The sequence below is a fragment of the Archocentrus centrarchus genome, chromosome 19 (assembly GCF_007364275.1).
Source record: "Archocentrus centrarchus isolate MPI-CPG fArcCen1 chromosome 19, fArcCen1, whole genome shotgun sequence".
NCBI classification, from domain to species: domain Eukaryota; kingdom Metazoa; phylum Chordata; class Actinopteri; order Cichliformes; family Cichlidae; genus Archocentrus; species Archocentrus centrarchus.
In genome coordinates, this window is record NC_044364.1 from 29,158,361 (window position 1) to 29,176,660 (window position 18,300).

General features: G+C 42.1%; 1 protein-coding gene across 1 annotated transcript in view; it reads right to left on the minus strand.

The window, feature by feature from the left end:
• Nucleotides 1-4,020: 4,020 nt before the first annotated feature.
• The window catches only part of sema4gb (sema domain, immunoglobulin domain (Ig), transmembrane domain (TM) and short cytoplasmic domain, (semaphorin) 4Gb), a 56,449-nt gene continuing 42,169 nt past the window's right edge, over nt 4,021-18,300 (minus strand). Inside the window, exons 9-15 of the mRNA XM_030754981.1 lie at nt 16,389-16,564; nt 12,568-12,706; nt 12,255-12,477; nt 11,280-11,395; nt 10,912-11,066; nt 8,137-8,198; nt 4,021-7,559 (exon numbers count right to left, since the gene is read on the minus strand). Of these exons, the coding sequence (XP_030610841.1) occupies nt 6,592-7,559; nt 8,137-8,198; nt 10,912-11,066; nt 11,280-11,395; nt 12,255-12,477; nt 12,568-12,706; nt 16,389-16,564 (1,839 nt within the window). The 3' untranslated portion in view covers nt 4,021-6,591. The remainder of the gene's footprint in view (nt 7,560-8,136; nt 8,199-10,911; nt 11,067-11,279; nt 11,396-12,254; nt 12,478-12,567; nt 12,707-16,388; nt 16,565-18,300) is intronic.

Below are 18,300 nucleotides of genomic sequence, written 5' to 3' on the forward strand. Positions count from 1 at the left end.
ATCTACCTTCACTACCTTCACTCATTGCAGAGGTAGCAAAGGTTACACCTGTGTTGTTCACACACGTATTGTTTTGACTTTCATTCCTCTTCTCTCCAGTGCATACCTCCACCTCTCCAGGCTCTCACTGCACAGCTGGTGATTTTCTGACAAGTTATTTTCATTTTGGTCCTGGTCTTTATCAGCAAGTGACAACCCCCTTATTTACACAATAAAGAACCGTGTAAAGAAACAAACAAATAAATAAATAATGAAAATCACAGAAGTGAATAAATTTTAAAATGATTTAATTAATAAGTGGAAAATGAAATGGAAAGTACATAAATAGGAGAATCAATAAGAAGGTAAATAAATACAGATGCAGTTTATGTCACATTTTTACATTAATTCATGTCTATGTTTACCTTTTCAATTATATGATTACTTAATGGTATATGCATTTATTTATTAATACATTGGTTTTTGATTTTGGCTCTGTAAATGTGCCAGTGTTAGCCAGCAACCTTTGGCAAGATGCTTTGAAAACCCATTAAAGTAATTTTGGCACTTCAGGTCCCCCATACAATTCTCACTTCCTGCATTTTTAATTTGTCTCTGACACCAATTACAGATATTACAGCTGCTGTGCTCTCATCACGCCCGCTATCCCCAATGGGAAATGGCACAGCTTGACCCACGCAAGGACACTAAATAAAGTTGCTGTTGCTTAGTTACAGCTGTGAACGCTGCTCTAAAAATGGTAATTTTACCCCCTCCTCTCTGCCCTGAGCCTATGTTATACCTCTGGCTTGTCAGAGTCATATAAATGACTGTGGGGCGGAGTGGGATCCGTTCCCTGTGGAGGACAGTGGCCTTGCTGCTCGCCGAAAGCTAAAAACAACCAGTATCTTGAGAGAAGAATCGAGTGCGAACATATTTTGCATGTTGTTTCATGACTTCCTCTCAGGGCTGTTGACAATGAACCTTTTTTCCTCCCAAACTAAACATCATGCAAACAGTTAAAAAAAAAAAAAAGCTGCACAAACACCAGTGGAAATTTAATGACCTGAAATAACTAAGACATGAGATTCGACGTGAAAAAGCAAAGATATCACTTCGGCCAGTTATATTCTGAGAAAACAACAAAGATAAGCTCATTATCTACATTAAAAATAATACAGACCCAACTTGACTCAAAGTGTCACAGTTCACAGGGGTTTACTGTACATGACCTTTAACAAAGCACATAAGAAAGAACAGTGCAAGCTGTTTAGACCAACACAAAAAGAAAGTACATCTACATGAACTGCAGGATAATTACTGTTACGGAAATAGCAAAAAACAAGTTCATATGTATGTAAAGCAGCCAATATGTTAGCTATTTAGCATTAAGTCCATAGTACAGAATAGTGTGTTTACTGTAAACAGATTGCCCTTGAATGACAGTGAAATAGCAGCAGTAATGACCTTAGATTCAGATGAAACTTCCAGTATCCAGACCTTTACAAGGACATTTTATATAACACAAACATGTTAACTCAGTAGAAGCTGCAATCATTTTACACATTTTATACTTGAAATAAAATGTAACCTACCAATAAAACATTTTACACTGTACAACTTTGTGGGGACCTGTTATGCTCATTTCCAGCTCTGTATTTTTATTCTTTGAGTAGGTCTGCATAAATCACAGTCGTAAATTATTCTGCCTGTCTTATATAGTGGGCATCAGTGCAGCCCCTCAGTGTCTGTTACCTCTGGAAAAAAAAAAAAAAAAAGTTGGATTAGTCCCTCCCGCTTTGAACTAACTGTCCTATGATTGGCTAGCAGCAGGTGGGTGGGGCTTATGCGCATGAGATGACCATATTGGGGTTATCCGCTCTATCTGACATCACGCAGACCCGCGAGTAGAAAAACTGTCAGAAACTGAAGTCTGAGCTTCTGGTTCACAAAAATTACAATGACCTCACTATTTGAAATTATAGCCCTGTAACAGTGCATATATGAAGCAAATAAAGGAGATCATAATACATCTGATTCTTATGGGAGCTTCATAACATAACAGCATCTTAAACTGCATCAGAAAATCCAATTCTTACTTCAATTCCCACATGTTCAAAAACACAAACTCAAGTGCGCTTTTAAAACTGGCTCTAATTGATTAGAGGCCTCTGTGGCCATTTGGAAATTCAGCTGGGTCCTTCAGAAGCGAATGTGAATGTGAGCGAAGAGGGTAACTGATGATGCTGCAATGCAGAAGTGATGAGCAGGGTAATAGAAAGAGTATAACAGAGATGGGAAGAGTGGAGGACTGAAGATGAGGATCAAAATGAGTGTTTTTTTAATATAAATATAGAAAAAAAATGTGAGTTCAGCACAGTTTTACCAAAAAATGTTCTGCCAACCTCAGAAGATGGAGCGACAACGTTCGGGAGAAAGCATGAGCCAAAAAGTTCAGGTTTTCACCACATACTTTCAAAGCATGAAGGATACTCAAAGCATACCGTATGCCACTGATTTAGCATTTGAAATACATAGGAGCACATCACTGTTACCTCAAAATTTGTCCATGTACCATTTATGGATATGGGGCTTGTGCCATGACTAGAAAGAATTACTGAATCAACATTTAATGTACAGCCAAACAAACACATTGGCAAACAGTTTAGATTCAGTGTTTAGTGAAGAGTAAAGCCTTTAAGTCCAACACTAAAGTACAGAAAAGTCAGATCAAGGCCTGGCATAAAACAAGATGACCTTTTTTTTTTTAATAAAAGCAGTAAACATGCAGAAGTGAAGTTAAAATTTTAGTATGCTTAAAAATGAATGAACTCAAATGTGACCTGATTATGTCAAAAGATCTCTGTGCCCATTTTGGATGTCTGAAATGTGTGCTGTCACAAAATGATGCTATGAACTGTAATAAAAGGTGTGGCCTACTGAGGCTTTCCTCTGTGTGTGTGTGTGTGTGTGTGTGTGTGTGTGTGTGTGTGTGTGTGTGTGTGTGTGTGTGTGTGTGTGTGTGTGTGTGTGTGTGCGTATGTTTATAATACCTTGTGGGGACAATTTTCCTGACATATACTACGTTGTGGGGACCAATTGCTCCTTGTGGGGACTGGAACCTTGTCCCCACAAGGGGAAACCCTGTTTTTGGGTCAGGGGTCAGAGTTAGGGCTAAGGTATGAATTGAGTTTAGGTTAGGGTTAGGGTTAGGTATGTGATGGTTAGGGTTAGGAAAAGGGTAAAGGTAAGGTTTAGGCTGTAGAAATGAATGGAAGTCAATGGAAATTCCCCACAAAGATAGAAAAACACACTTGTGTGTGTGTGTGTGTGTGTGTGTGTGTGTGTGTGTGTGTGTGTGTGTGTTGCTCTCTCTCCTGTTGTATACTCCACCCTTTGCGGCTCACTCCACTCAGCAATTAGGCCTGGGAGTATTTGGGGGGGGGGGGGGGGGGGGGCGTCTCTTAGAGCATCTGTATTTGCAGTGTGTGAGTTTGTGGAGATTTACACAAGCTCTTTGGAGAAGCACGTGTAGAGTGTTTGCCAGCTATTAGACTAATTTCCCTTTTTTGTGACCAGCGACTGAAATTTGCTGCATTGCTCTTACTTTTATGTGCTGATAGCAGCGGCCATCTTTCTGAGTTTAATTAATGAAAAAAATATTTTCTTCCTGATTCTGCCTCACTGTCTGCTTCACTCAGACACTTCTACTGTTACTTCCCCAAATCCCCTGCACCTATTAGGGAACACTGGGAGCACACTGATGGAGAGTTTATCCTCAGTGATCATCACGGTGCTGCACTAGCTGTATACACATGGATTAGCAAAGAAATCAGCAGTTTTAAAGGTACAACTTGATATGCAAGCCTGCAACCACTTAAGCACTTTGATCGGATTGAATTCATATGGGCCTTTAGTCACACAGAATTCCTTCTACCTCTATTTGCAGAGTGCAGTGCCTGGACTAGATTATCCTCAGTACAAAAAAGGTTCAGTGAGCCTTACAAGGGACACGAGAAACCCTGCAAGTGCAAAACATCTCCTGTCTGCTTGTATTGCCATCTGTTTCCTGCATGGCTAACCAGGACACGCAGGTCAAATGTTTTGTGGCTGGATCTACCTGCAGAGATGACAGCGAGCCATGCAAACAGACAAGAAGCTGCTGTCCTCTCGTCGCGGAGGTGAGCCAAACACTGCTCTTGCTGTCTGACAGATAAACAGTGCGAAGCCACCAGAGAGGGCCACTGCCTCTGCTGAAGCTGGGAGAGCTGATTCAACACTTTGCAGCAAAGACGGGTCTTTATTTACCACCGGCTGTCACACGTTTACAAAGTGCTCAGAGATTCATTTCAGTCACTTCGCCGTAAGTTGTACACGTAGCATTTAATCATAGCACTGTTCACCTTTGTGAGGAAATGCAGTATGAGCTGTTCTTGTTGTTTTGGCATTGCACTGATGTCAGGTAAACACTGAGGATGCTTTTGTGGGCTGCATGTGTGAAGGTTTCCTCCACTTGGATTTGGCAGCTTGCCACAAGCAGCTTTAGCACAGCAGAGGACAAATGTGCGCCCGGCTCTCAGCGTTGATTTAAGAGCAAAAATGATTAGACCTTCTTTTTTTTTTAATCTTTGCTGAAGAAATCCAGTGGTTTTTTTACCTGTGTTTGTAACGGCTCACATGAAACTGTGGCCTAATGTCTTGAGAGAAAATAAAACTTCCAATGTTATTCAAACAACAGGCCTCCAGATGAGACAAACAGTATGCTCAGGTGTATAAATATGAAACCTCAAATCTGAGAATTGTCTTTACAGGATTTCATCAGTTTGTGGCTCCCGTTTGACGCCCGGAGTCCTGAAGCAGTCTGTGATCAATCTGACCCCACGCTGACCAGACTACACGTTTACTTTATAAAGTTTTATCTCTTTTCCCACAGAAAGGCTAAAAATAGAAAGACTTTAGGGAAGAAAATAGTCCCAAGGCTGCTATAGGTTTTTCCATTGGCACTGGCACAGCACATTGCTACTAACAGTTGCAACAGTGGCATATATTTATTGCTATTTACATGAGAAAAATGAAGGGAAAAGTGGTTTAAATAAATACAGTGAAATGTATGATTTGTCTTCTGTGCTCTCATGTGCTGCATTAAAGCTGGATTCTTAAAGTGATACTCCAACATTTAGTTGTTACAATGATTGTAGTTGACTGCTTAACAGAGAACATAACAAGCAAAAAAGTCAAACATTCAGATCCTAAAATGAGAAATCATGATGGTTATTTTTTACTTGCAGTGAAAACAAAGGAAAATAATCATTAGTTACAGCTCTGCAATTCATATGCATCGTAGAAAAGTGGTGCGAAACACTCGAACACCATTCCTGCAGCATAACCTTGGTTCCACTCATTCCTCTATATGCTCAGTATTCATCTTGTGAAAATATGGATTAATACTCTGCTTCCTTTCTTTCAAGCTAGTTTAAAAAGATGAGGTTTGTTCATACTCCTCATCTCAGTCACTATAAATCTAAAATCATACCTGATTTAATTTGGCCAATCTCTCCTTCAAGGTCATCTTGTTGTGCACATCTGGGGCGCTTCCAGGCAGCAACCTAAAAGTAACAGCTGTGCTGGAAGTGCTGCAACGAGATCATCCCGAAGGAGCGAGTCTGCAAATTTAAATCTCTTGTAGTATTTTTTTACTTTTCTGGGCAGTTGCAAAACTTTACACTCCCTCCTCACAAGTCTTTTGTTAGTCCTCTAGTTTGGTAAGTTAGTACATTTTATAGAAAAGGATGGGAGGAGCCACGGATGCTTCCGTAATTAAGCCATAATGGTCATCCTAAAAGCATGAATTGTTTGACTTGCTGTTTTGTAATCTTCCCTATCAAAACTTTTTTCTCAGGATTTCTAAAAAGAAAAAAAAAGCCACCTGAAAAAAGCTTCTTTTACCATCATCCTCTCATCCTCATCCTCATCCTCATCCTCACAGAAGGGTTCATTCCAGAGCTCGTGATGATGCCGGTCCACGCAGGTATGGCTGGGTTGGCAGGTTGTGGACCCATTAGGTGTTGCTCTACGTAGGTCATGTTTTTACACAATTTACACAAACTAGCCTAATGCTTAGCCTTGCTTTAGATGAAGTATCACTTTAAGCTCAACGGGCCTAATATTACATGGCACTAAAACGTCTTGAACCTCTCCACAGTCTCTCAAATGCTTGACCACCTCCTGGCCCAATTTATTTTTTGCATCCATGTCCTATATTGCAGCATTGCCTTTTTTTGGTCATCTGACCACCGTCGTTTAGAAGGTCTGCACTTTAGGTAGCATCATTAAGGTCTTTACTCATAGTAACTTGCAATGCATCAGTGCTCTCTTTGGCCAAATTTTACACAGCTCCACGTTTCATTTGGCAGTCTCTGGTTAGTGAAATCCTGGGCCGTTTGTCGTGGGCGACACACCAGCTGCATATTTCTGATCAAGTATGGACGTGACCTGCAGGTACTCTGGGCAAATAAGAGCAGCACTTCATAAAACAGTCAGTTCTCCCCACAACTACGGGGTCACCGTTGGGGTAAAAATAAATAACAGTGGGATGAAGCATAAATGGGTGTCCTAGATGGAGCTCTCATCAGGTTGCAAGTCCAGCTGTGTGTGTTTCCTCTTCTCCAGGATCCTGTTGAGCTCCTCTGTGAACGAGTGGTAGAGTGGTGACATGCCTTCAGGGTCGGCCTGCCTCAGCAGCACGTAGCTGTTTCCGTTCATCTTCCTCAGCACACTGGGCAGAGTGGCCGAGAGCCCGTTGGCGTAGTCCATGTTGGGAAGTGGGGGTGGCATAGGAAGAGGAGGTGCTGGGGGAGGTGTTTTAGCTGGAGACATCTGGCCTTCACCTGGGACTATCTGGAGGAAGCCATCGCCCATGTCCCCGAAGGTCGGCACTGAGATGGACCGACGACCCTGACGGCCATTGCAGTGGCTGGAGATGGTTTTAAGTTCAAAATGGGAGCTCCGCTTTCTCTCAGAGGCTCCTAAGACTTGCAGACCTTGCTGGGAGAACTTCCGGTCCTGAGAGGCCCGCCTGGTGCAGAAGCTTACATAAAGAAGGACCACAGTCAGCACTAAGCAAAGCCCTCCGAGAACCGCCACCAGAGAGATGTACACGGCCTCCATGTGCCTGTAAGTCTGAAACTCAGGTCTTGAAGGAAGCGGGGCGGGAGGTGAGGGCAAGGGTTGCTCAGTGGGGCTGCCGGTGGAAAAAACAGTCGGGCTGGAAATTGTAGTGGGGTTAGTTGTGGCTGTGGGCTCCACAGGGAAGTAGGGATCTGTGTGAACCCTCACCGTGTAAAGATAAACCAGGACTGAGACTGAGTTCTCGAGAGCAAAGCAGCGGTAAATGCCGCTCTGCTTGGTGCGAGCCCCGATTATCAGGAGCCCATCTGTGCCGATCCGATAGCCCGAGTTGAGGTCGTATCCCTGGAGCTCCTTGCCGTTTAGCGTCCAGCGTGGAGTTGCCAGGTTGGAGCGTAATTCACACTGAAGTAGCACGTCATCACCTGACATCACAGAACGCCTCCGATGGACCACTGAGAAACAAAGAGAGGACAAGAGACATGAGATGGAGCTCAAAAGAAGAGTGAAGTAAGGAAAACAGAGGAAGACTAATGGATGAAGAATGTGAGGAACAGCGTGACACAAACGCAGCAAGACAAAGCAATGAATATACAAGATGTAGGGTCACCAAGGTTGCGATTTAAAAGTGAAGGTTAGCAACCTATGGAACTTCAGCATCACTTTCTATCACATTTCATAAGCCTCTTTAAATGCAGCTAGCCCTGCAGTGCAGCCAGCAGGTCTGTCTGACCTCCAGCAAGAGAGGAACTGATTAAAATGTGTAAGCTGGGACCTGGGGGATGGGTAAGGAACATGCACCTAATGAAATCCTTTAATAGATACTAAAAGCTTTAGTTTTCTGGCAGAGAAAGAAGAAGTTGGACTTTTTAACCCCATAATCTGTGTGCGTGGGAAAGTCAGAAAAGCTTATCAAGAGGGACGGATGGTAAGGTAAGTGCTAACCTTTCTAAAAATGAACGAAGATGCTGCGGCATAATGGATTTACAGTGTAGAAGTGAAGTGCATGTGAGCATGCAACGCAACACATACCATTTCCTGAATTCTCCTTGCACCCCCTGACCCCTCTCAAGATATCCTGGGTTAGGTTTGACCTGTAATAGTAATTAAGAAAAATTTGCATTTAACTTTCATTAAACCAGGAGATAAGCATTAGATGAAAATGCTCTTTCTGAGAGCGCCCCTGCTAAGATAAGCAGAAATAACAGCGAGGTACAGAAAATGCCACAAACCTGTGAAACAGAAATGTGATTGCAAAATCATTAAGAAGATTCCTACAATCAAGATTTTGGCAAAAAAAAAACCCCAGCCTGAATAAAGTCAGACATTTCTGCAGCAAAGGCCTGATTTTACAACAGAAACCAACATTTTCAGTGTCAGATTTTACTTTGAGCTCCCAGCAGGAACAGAAGTACACCTAAATGCTTTTTTACCCAACTCAGTGTGGATTAGTAACGGGGAAAACAATCACCATCCCTCCTCTCCAACACCAGTAAGTCTCCCTTTTAGATGGGTTAGTATAACACAATGTGTGTGGTTTTTTTAAAGAAATAAGGCTGATATTGTAAACTCCTAAGCATTCAGATGTAAGTATGAGCATCCAAATCTCTTTGCTGTTTTCTCTGAATGTGACACAACCCCCAAAGTATAAAGGAAATCCACAGGGGGGGCTGAAGTGTCTGCTGCAGTAATAGAGATTAAGATGTCTGCTACTCACTCATGCAGAGTTAATGAAGAGAGGCACAAACAGTCCTCAGTGCAGAGAGTGAACACAAGCATGCCTGTCTACTGTCATGTATTGTATGCAGTATTTTTCCCACTGGAATTATAAAATCCAGGAACTTTGCATTTGTTATGAGTGTTTCCACAGACCTGCATATCCTGGACCCTGTTACACGTGATGCTGGGCAAAGGTTAGGGTACACCTGGGCAGTTTGTTAGTCAGGTAATACTGTTAAACAGAACATAATGATTAGCTCAGGCAGCCACTCAGTGCATTTAGGCATGCAGGCACGGGCAAGACGACCTGCTGAAGCCCAAACTGAGCATCAGAACGGAGAAGAAGTTGATTTAAGTGACTTTGAATGTGGCTTGGAAGTTGATGCTGGACTGGCTAGTCTGAGTGTTTCAGAAACTGCTGATCTACTGGGATTTTCCCACACAGCCACTGCTAGGGTTTACAGAGAATGGTCTGAAGAAGAGAAACTATCCAGTTAGCTGCAGCTCTCTGGGAACAGTAACTCAGATAACCCCATTATAACCAAGTTATGCAGAAGAGCATCTCTGAATGCACCACATGTTAAACCTTGAGGCAGACAGGCTACATACACTGGGTGCCACTCCTATCAGCTAAGAACAGGAAACAGGCTAGAATTCCCACTGGCTCACTGAAATTGGACAAGATTGGAAAGACATTGTCTGGTCTGATCTCAGTTTCTGCTGCAACATTCAGATGGTAGCATGAAAGCATAGACCCATGCTGCCTGGTAGGAACGGTTCAGGCACCAACTGTACCTGATTATTGTTGCTTACCATGTCCATCCCTTTATGCTCACAGTGCTGATGGCTGCTTCCAGCAGCACCATGTCACAAAATCAAATCATCAAACTGGTTTCTTGAACATGACAAAGAGTTCACTGCGCTCAAACGGCCTCCACAGTCACAGAGTACCTTTGGGATGTGGTGGAATGGGAGACATGCAGCTGTGTGATGATGTCATCTCACTATGGATTAAAATCTCTGAGGATTGTTTCCAGCGCCTTGTTGAATTTATGCCATGAAGAATTAAGGCTGTTCTGAAGGCCAAAGGAGGTCCAAATGGTTCTAACAAGGTGCACCCAATAAAGTTTCTGGTGTGTGTACATTAATATTTTTTAATATTCATATAAAAAAATATTTATATTAAGTTTTAACATTATGTTGTACCAGTTCTCTGCTTTCCTGATAAAATGTCTTGTAAATCTTTCAGATGGAGATATGTAACCCAAAATGTTACTCACAGAGGAACGAGTTTCACTCACATCCACCCTGATTGTGTTTCAGTTCTTACATGCAGAGCTACGCTACACATAAAGGCTGAAATCACAGCCAAATGAGTTTTTTTGTGTGTACTTGAAATTCAAACCTTCCCATTACGGGCGAAGCTCCTGCTGAGCTGAACAGCGCTGATGAGAAAAATCCAGGTCAGCTACATTGTCTTAGACCCGCTTTCATAGAAAATTTGTTGGAGGGATACAGAAGCTGTATAAATAATTAACTCTGCTCTGGTATTATTTGGCCCAAAAGGAAGAAATAAACATCAGCCAAAAAAGGTCATGTAATGCAAAAATGTACACCACAGAATTTAATCATCTTAATCACCTCTCCTTAATCTCCAGTAAATTTTCCAGAGGACCTAATGAAAATATGTTAAATTAAATTAACGTGCCATCGGTTATTCTGAGCAGTTCACCGCATTAATTAATAGTTATATCAAGGATTTAGGAAAAAATCTCTAAATAAAAAGTACATTTTATGCTCAATTTTTCAGCTAATGCAAAGAGTTTGGATATAAAGTTAACAGAAAAGACAATATAGGGAGGAAATAAAGGAGGCTATATTACAGAGGGAGCAGGTGGAGCTGTGGAGAAGTATAGATTGAAGATCTATGCTACAGCAAAGCAAATGTATCTTGTTTGTTTTCTGCCAGATCTCTATAACCCCCCTTTCCCGCATGCATTATGTAATTATGCATGTGTGTCAGTGAAACACTGCGAGTCTGTCTCCTTACTGGAAATGTTCCTTTTTTTGAGGTGTGTGTTCCCTTACTTCTGTGCACGTGAAGATATTTCCACACACACTCGCCCGTCCCAGCCGCAGAAGGGGTCTCTGGCGAAAACACAGTCGTAGCAGGAAGTGTACCTCTTGCAGACCGACATCGGTACCTGCACGACTCCAGAGTGGGACCCGACATAGATGCTCCTCTGTAACAGGAACGATAAATGAGCTGCATATTTAGACTATATTTCCTCATATTAGTGGTGTATTCATTCTTTAATCATCTTTTCTCTAATGGGAGCACAACAGAAGAGTTTCATCAGGGATTTATATTCAAAGGTTGCCCATTTTCATCTACATATAAATCCTAATAATATTCTGTTAACCTACAGTATGGCTGTAGATCCATTTAAACCTACCAGAGCTGAGGATATGACCATGCTGTCTATGGGCTGTGGTTCATCAAACATCTGCAGCTCTTCTATGATATGCATTTCTCCATCAATGTCCACAGCTCTGTGCAGCCAGCCATCATCTGCGAGAACAGAGAGAACCGAGTCAGGCTGAACTGAGATGTGAACATGATAAATGATGGCTGTATATGAAAGACTGATGTAGCCACTGGGTCTGAAATTCATATAGTGCCAAGTTATTCTACTGCCCAGCAGGGGGAGACGCCACCGATTATAAAACAAATTCAGATTATAGACGTCTATGAGAGAATAAACCTACTTTTCACTTGATTTATGAGCTCAGTAAACACTTTCCTGATTGCTTTATAGTCTTGATTACTAGTTCTGAGTCTTTCTAAAAGAGAATGATGCTTATTTGGTAAATTATGGCCCTCTTTAGACAATAAGGCTGTGCATGATTTAAAGTGTGGCTACCTTATTATTAATGCTCTCAAAATTGACCAAAATCATGTTTGATTATTTGTTCAAAGTCCCACGCCCATGTTGTGTTATTTAGTTAAACTGTTACACAACACAGTGTAACTCCTCAGCAATGCTGCATCTACGCCAGCCTTTCTGGTGGAAATCCAGGAGATTTAAAACATCCAGTTCTGAATCCTCCTTTTTTTTTTGAGATTCATACGTCACTCTGATTTAAAAATTCCAAACCTGAGGCCACAAACCAGCAGCTGACAGACCAAGGGGTGATGCCAGACTGGCTGTATCCATCTTCTAAATACAGTCTCTGTAGCAGACAGCCATGCATGTTAGAAAGGTAGCATGCAGAAGTTAGCGTCTTGCTGGAAGCACTGCTGCACCAAAGTCCCCCCTAACAGAGCTGCTAGCATGGCTGCACACTGTTATGGAACTCTAACGTAATTCTACGGCGGACATGTTTGTTTGTTTTTGGTCGTTTAATTGGATTTATTTTTTGAAACTCACCAGTTCCCAAAAACAGAACAGTGTAAATGCTTCCGTCGAGTGCCGGCTCCTTGTGCACTGCTATCTTGACATAGTTGACACTTCTTTTGAACATGAGCGGGCGCACACCTATTGGGTGCACCTGTTTGGCCATCAGCGGGTGCCTTCTGGCAAAAGTGAGGACGTTGTCTGGGAGGTCTCGAGATGAGTTGATGTTCTGGGATCTGTGCAGATCTGTTATACACTGGAGATCAAGACAGAAAAAATGAATAAAACTATAGAAAATAACAATCTCTTATGATAGTGGAGAGAAAGCCAATGCATTAACTCTTACAGATCCAGGTCTTGGCTCTGGGACTTTTCCTGTGTACTCCCTCCATTTTGAGTCCTGCACCTCCATGTAGGGCCCTTCAAAAACTTTCTGTACATCTGAGAAGGCATACTGGCAGACAGCAGATGCTTTGATATTCTTCCTGAAAGACAATCCCCACACCCCAAAGACATTTCCAGGGGACACACTCAGGATTAATGATTCAAAGTTGGGAAAAAGAGAGGAAGCTGCTGGATTGAATTTCAGACACATCACAGATCATCAGGCCTCAGTGACAGGTGAAAGGTTAAGCAGCTGGCTCTCTGTTCTCTGAAAACTGTGAGTATCATGGTGGTTTTTTCTTTTCACTTGGGCATGTAGGAGTGACGTCACTGACAGGTGTGTAATTTTACCCCTTTATCTCTTGGAGCTTCCCTCATCATCCATTCCAGAGAGATTTGTTTTCTGCACCAGACTACAGTGCAAAAATACCCACTGAGTCATAAATGAAACAACCTGTCTGTGGTTTTGGTGCTGCACCTGTGAAAAAAAGATCCTGGCCAACAGCAGTTGATAGTTGCAAAACCAGGTAACTCTTAATGTGAAGCCCTAAAGGTGGGATTAGTAATGGGTGGAAAATGTCTCTCACATTCTGAAAGCCATTGTGTAGCCATCAGTTTTCAAAAGCACTAAAGTGAGAAAAATGAGAATGAACCGAGACCAGAATCTGCCTTCAAACCTGCCACGAAGTCACCTCAGGGGTTTACTCATTCTTACACATCTCAGACTGATGCGTGGGGATGACTAGTACTCATACATGCGGAAGGAAGGAAGAAAGGAAGGAAGGAAGGAAGGTAGGAAGAAAGAAAGAAAGAAAGAGAGAAAGAAAGAAAGAAAGAAAGAAAGAAAGAAAGAAAGAAAGAAAGAAAGAAAGAAAGAAAGAAAGAAAGAAAGAAAGAGAAAGAAAGCTGTTGCAGTGAGGCGACAAAAGTGTGCAGTGGAAAAAGGAAAGGAGCAGCAGAGAAATGGAAAACATTAACGTCTCATTGCAATGCTATCCTCTCCATCAGAATCTAAACACCCCTGGGACAGTTTTATGCAGCATGACTCTGCATATCAGCATAAACACACACTCGGATCACATTGCATTTTCCATTGGCAGTCAGCATCCTCACACACACACATCAGCTCTGACTGCAGCTTGGCTGCCTCTCTTTAGATAAGAACTCACCTAGGGTCTGAAATAATGACTTATTTCTCATGATCAGCTAATCTGCTGATTATTTTTACAATCAATCATCTAATCTTTACAATCTCAGAATGCAGACTCAGACATCAAGAGATGTCATGAAATGGCTGGATTTTTACAGCCAGTGTAAAATCCAACTATATTTAATATGCAATGACATAAAGCAGAGAAAAGCAGCAAATACCCAAAACAGAGAGGCACAAACCGCCAGCAGTTTTTCTTACATTTCATTCATCATCTGAATAAAACGGATCTTGTGATCTCTCAAAAGAGGAATTAACATCACGTTTACTTCCAGCTGAATATCACATCTTTGTTTCTCCCTTTTTTTTTTTTACATGTTGATGCAACATAATACAATTTTGGACTTCCACTGCCAATTTTGCTGTGGGCAGGTCCATAAAGAAAGAGTTTCCCCTCTTGGTATGGAAGAACTTGGCTGGTCTGCACAGAGCCCCGACAGCCCCGTTCAACAGCTTTGGGATGAACTCAACATCCCAAAGCTGTGAGTCAGACTTTATCACACAACATCAGTCCTGGACTTCACTACATCTCTTGTGTCTGATTAGGAGCTAATCCCTGCAGCTCGGCTCCAACACCTTAAGGGAACATTCACAGAGGAGTGGAGGCAGAACAATGGTCACTGTTGGGTCCACATAGTTTTAGCCATGCAAAGTATTTCTATCCAAGTACAGGTGGACGTACTGGCAGAGTCCCGAGTCTGATACGCTCACATCTGTTCCCTTTCTGCTCACTGTTTAAATAGTAAATGAGTGTATTGCTTAGAGGCTGGCAGGCTGTCCACTAAAACCTTTTTATTTCAAACCTTACTAAGTATCTCAGAAACAAAGTAAAACAAATGTGAGTGTGCATAATCAGGCCATCTGAAGAAGGAACTGTGCAAACAGTCTGTGTTTGACTGCAGTTATATTCTGTTTTCACATGCTGCACATTCCCCTTTAAAACTACTTGACTGAGGTGCCGTTTACACGAGACCGTTTTCATTTTGAAACGGTGTCGTTTTGATGCGTTTCGGCCTTCTGTTTACATGACAACAGAGTGAAAACGATGTGTTTCAGAAACAGGGTCCAGAGTGGAGCGTTTCAGAAACGCACCGGCTTGCGTTTTCGTGTAAACACTTGAAACCGGGGTGATTTGAAAACGCTCGACTCGCACATGCGCACTATGGTTGCGACGGCCACAGTTTTTCGCGCACGCGCAAACTGATAAACAGTACTCGCGGATTCACGAGTGCTTCTTATGCTTTTCTTGTGTTTTTACCGTTTTGTAATTCAGCGTTGTGTGCAGCAGTGATCCAACCTCATCATCGGTCCACACAAAACCTCTCACATTGGCCGTTTTGTAAGTAATGAACAGTTTGCCGCACTACCTACTGTCACTCCACGCATGCGCGTCTTGCATAAACAAACTTTGCAAAGAGAAAACCAACGCCAACTTGTGGCCTGGCATGAGAACTACATCGTTTTCATCGTTTCACATGTCCTCGTGTAAACGCGGATCGTTTCTGAAATGCCATCGTGTAAACGAAAGGCTGAAACGCATCAAAACGACACCGTTTCCAGTGAAAACGGCTTCGTGTAAACGGCACCTGAGTTTAGAGAAATGCACATAAATTCATGGGCTCTCCTCCCACACACACTGCATTATATTCCATTACATTTAAACTCATTTTTAAGGCTTCAGCACACTGGACTGGATCTCCTGAAGGAGTAAACAAAGGACGTTTAAAGCTCACCATTTTCTCCCATTTGAGTGATTATTAAAACTTTTAATTATAAGTTTATAATCGATCACATTTTAACTGCAGTGCCTCATTAAAACATGAAAACCAAAGCCCTGCATCACTGAGAAAACTGTTCTTTGGTCAATAACTTCTGAACAAGAGTCTGGTTTGGCTGACAAACACTGGAGTAACTTAATTGTTCTAACCACTGAATGCATATAAAGCCACAATGATACCACACACTGGGATCTACATGCTGGTTTTAAACCAACAAGTAAGGATACATCTGACTGAGCAACTGGAGACAGTCAGATGATAGTGACTTATCAATCACAAACTATCCAGGCCCTGAAACATACCCTCCTTTATCATCAATGGGACCATAATGCACCAATAAAACACGTTGTTGCATGAAATATTGAAATAGAGCAGCCAAGCCCATAAACAGTCTATTGAGGCCATAAACAAACAGAGAAGAAGGGACATTTTCTCACTGATGACTCTACAATAAGACTTCTTAGAGGAGCTGGCCCTGGATGACCATTAGAAAGATTGCAGGTTTAAGGGACTCCCACGTTTGGTTTCACTTTTCAGACATGTGCTGTTGGCCAGGTGCAACAGGAAACACACCTGAAAACTGAAGTTTGAGGTTTGAGTCAACATTTTGAGATTAAAACCCAGATTTTCATTTATGGATGTCAAAAATGTTTTTGTTTTTTTTTGCCATCCATAAATGAAAGCTTCTGTACATGAGTTTATGATCTAACTCACTGGTTTCTAGTTAAATTTAATACAGCTGCAAAGAGAAAATACGTGTTAATTGATCATAAACAAGCCAAAATCAGCTCTTACCATTCCAGACCAAAGACACCATAAAAAATGCTGCTGCGCGCGTCTCGCTCCTGCAGGACAAACACGTCGCGCAGGATATTGAGGTGCAGCTCGTACTCTGGGACCGAACACACCATTCTGGCCTTGAGGAACGAGGTCCACTTCCTCTGCAAGGTCCTCTGGCCTCCCCAGTCAGTCTGCAGACAGTGGAGAACGTGGAGGAATGAATGGATTTATTCATCAATACAGAGATAAACCCAAACCCAAGCCAGTAAATCTGTGCTTCAAATGACACAATGAGTTTAATGATACGCGACATAAATCAAATCTTATTGTACACACGATTGTGCAGACATGAAGAATATGTGAGCAGGAGCTGAATGTTGCTATTCAAACTGAGTGTGAATACTGGAGCACATTTCTGTGATTGCATTTCAGTAGCAGTGGGAGGTTTCTCTCCCTAAAAGAGTAATTTAGCACACCTCATTTAGATAAGATGAAAAAAGAGACGGAGAAGACTTTTGTTCTAGTTTGTCTGTATTAGAGAGTCTCATCTTTCTTTGTTTGTGGCTTTAGGGGACATCTGCTGTTCATCAACAGCCTCGGCCTGTACTGGCCTCCCACACAAAAAAAGGAAACGTAAATCAAATTAAGATATAAACCTGAAACCTTAGGAGCAGTTTGGTCAATAATAACTATTCAATTTATGGAACAGAACGAATGAAAGAAGAGATGAAAAGGAGTGCAGACAGATTAATCCAGTCTTTAAATTTCATTCTTTTGACAGAAGGGAATCTGTAGAGTCTTGAAAGCAACATAAGCACTTCTTCTAAAGATGAGAGCAGGTTATTACTGTGGAAAGAGCTAAAGGGATGCAGTGGCAGATTACAGTCCATGTCAATCAAAGCACAGTCGGGGCCACTGGGCTGTCACGAGGTACATTTAAGGCAATAATAGTGGAGACTCCAACCCCAGGGGGGGAATTAACCCTAGATGAGTGCACTGCAGTTTATTCTCAACCTTTACTGGAGATATATAGCACAACAAAATGCTAAATAATGTCAACCTGACACCTATTTCTGTTTTTGTTGTCATGTCATCACGCCTCTTCTTTTTAAAGTAGGTCATGATTGCGAGGAAGTAGAAGCAGTCTGGCTGGGAAGTGAGAAGCAGAAGAGGACACCCGGTTAGGCAACTCAAAAATGGCAAGTTGTCATTGGTGTCAGGCCAGAGGCGACTGCCAGAGCCGTCACTATCTGCCATCAAACACTGTGGCGCCTGGCCGCCATGGGGGCTGCGCTAGGAACCAGCTCGACATCTGCATGTGCTGCCGTGGCCTAGTTCAGACTGAGCTATTGCACTCGACGGCTCTGACAACTCCACAAGAGAGAGGAAGAGCCCAGACCTGATTTCCAGACATGACTTCTTTGGATGCAGCGAGAATCAAGAGAAGACAAAATGTGGGTGTTTATGGGTGAGCAAGAAATGCTCAAACATGAGCTCCCTGCAGTGGTTTAATAAGCTTTGGGACCAAATTGTGCAGCAACGGAAAGAAAAGATGACATGAACATGTGTCATGGCATGTTATTCTTTTCTTTTTCTTTCTTTCTTTCCTTTTTTTAAACGTTTTTGGGGCATTTTGCACCTTGATTAGGCAATGCCATTGGAATAATGACAAACAGGGAGACAGAAACATCCTCAATAGATGTCCGTAAGAATATTTTAATGGAAATAAAATCATAAATATTATTTTTTCAGCAAAGCAACAGAGAAAAGACCAGCAGCAGGCAGTGCGTGAAAACCAGTACTGGGTGTTTAAACCTTCAGCAATGCAACCTCCCTCTTTTTATGCTAAAAGGTCAAAAGCTTGAAGCATTTTTTCAATGAACTCTGACAGTGAAAATAGTGTGGATAGTGATTCAACCTGTGCACA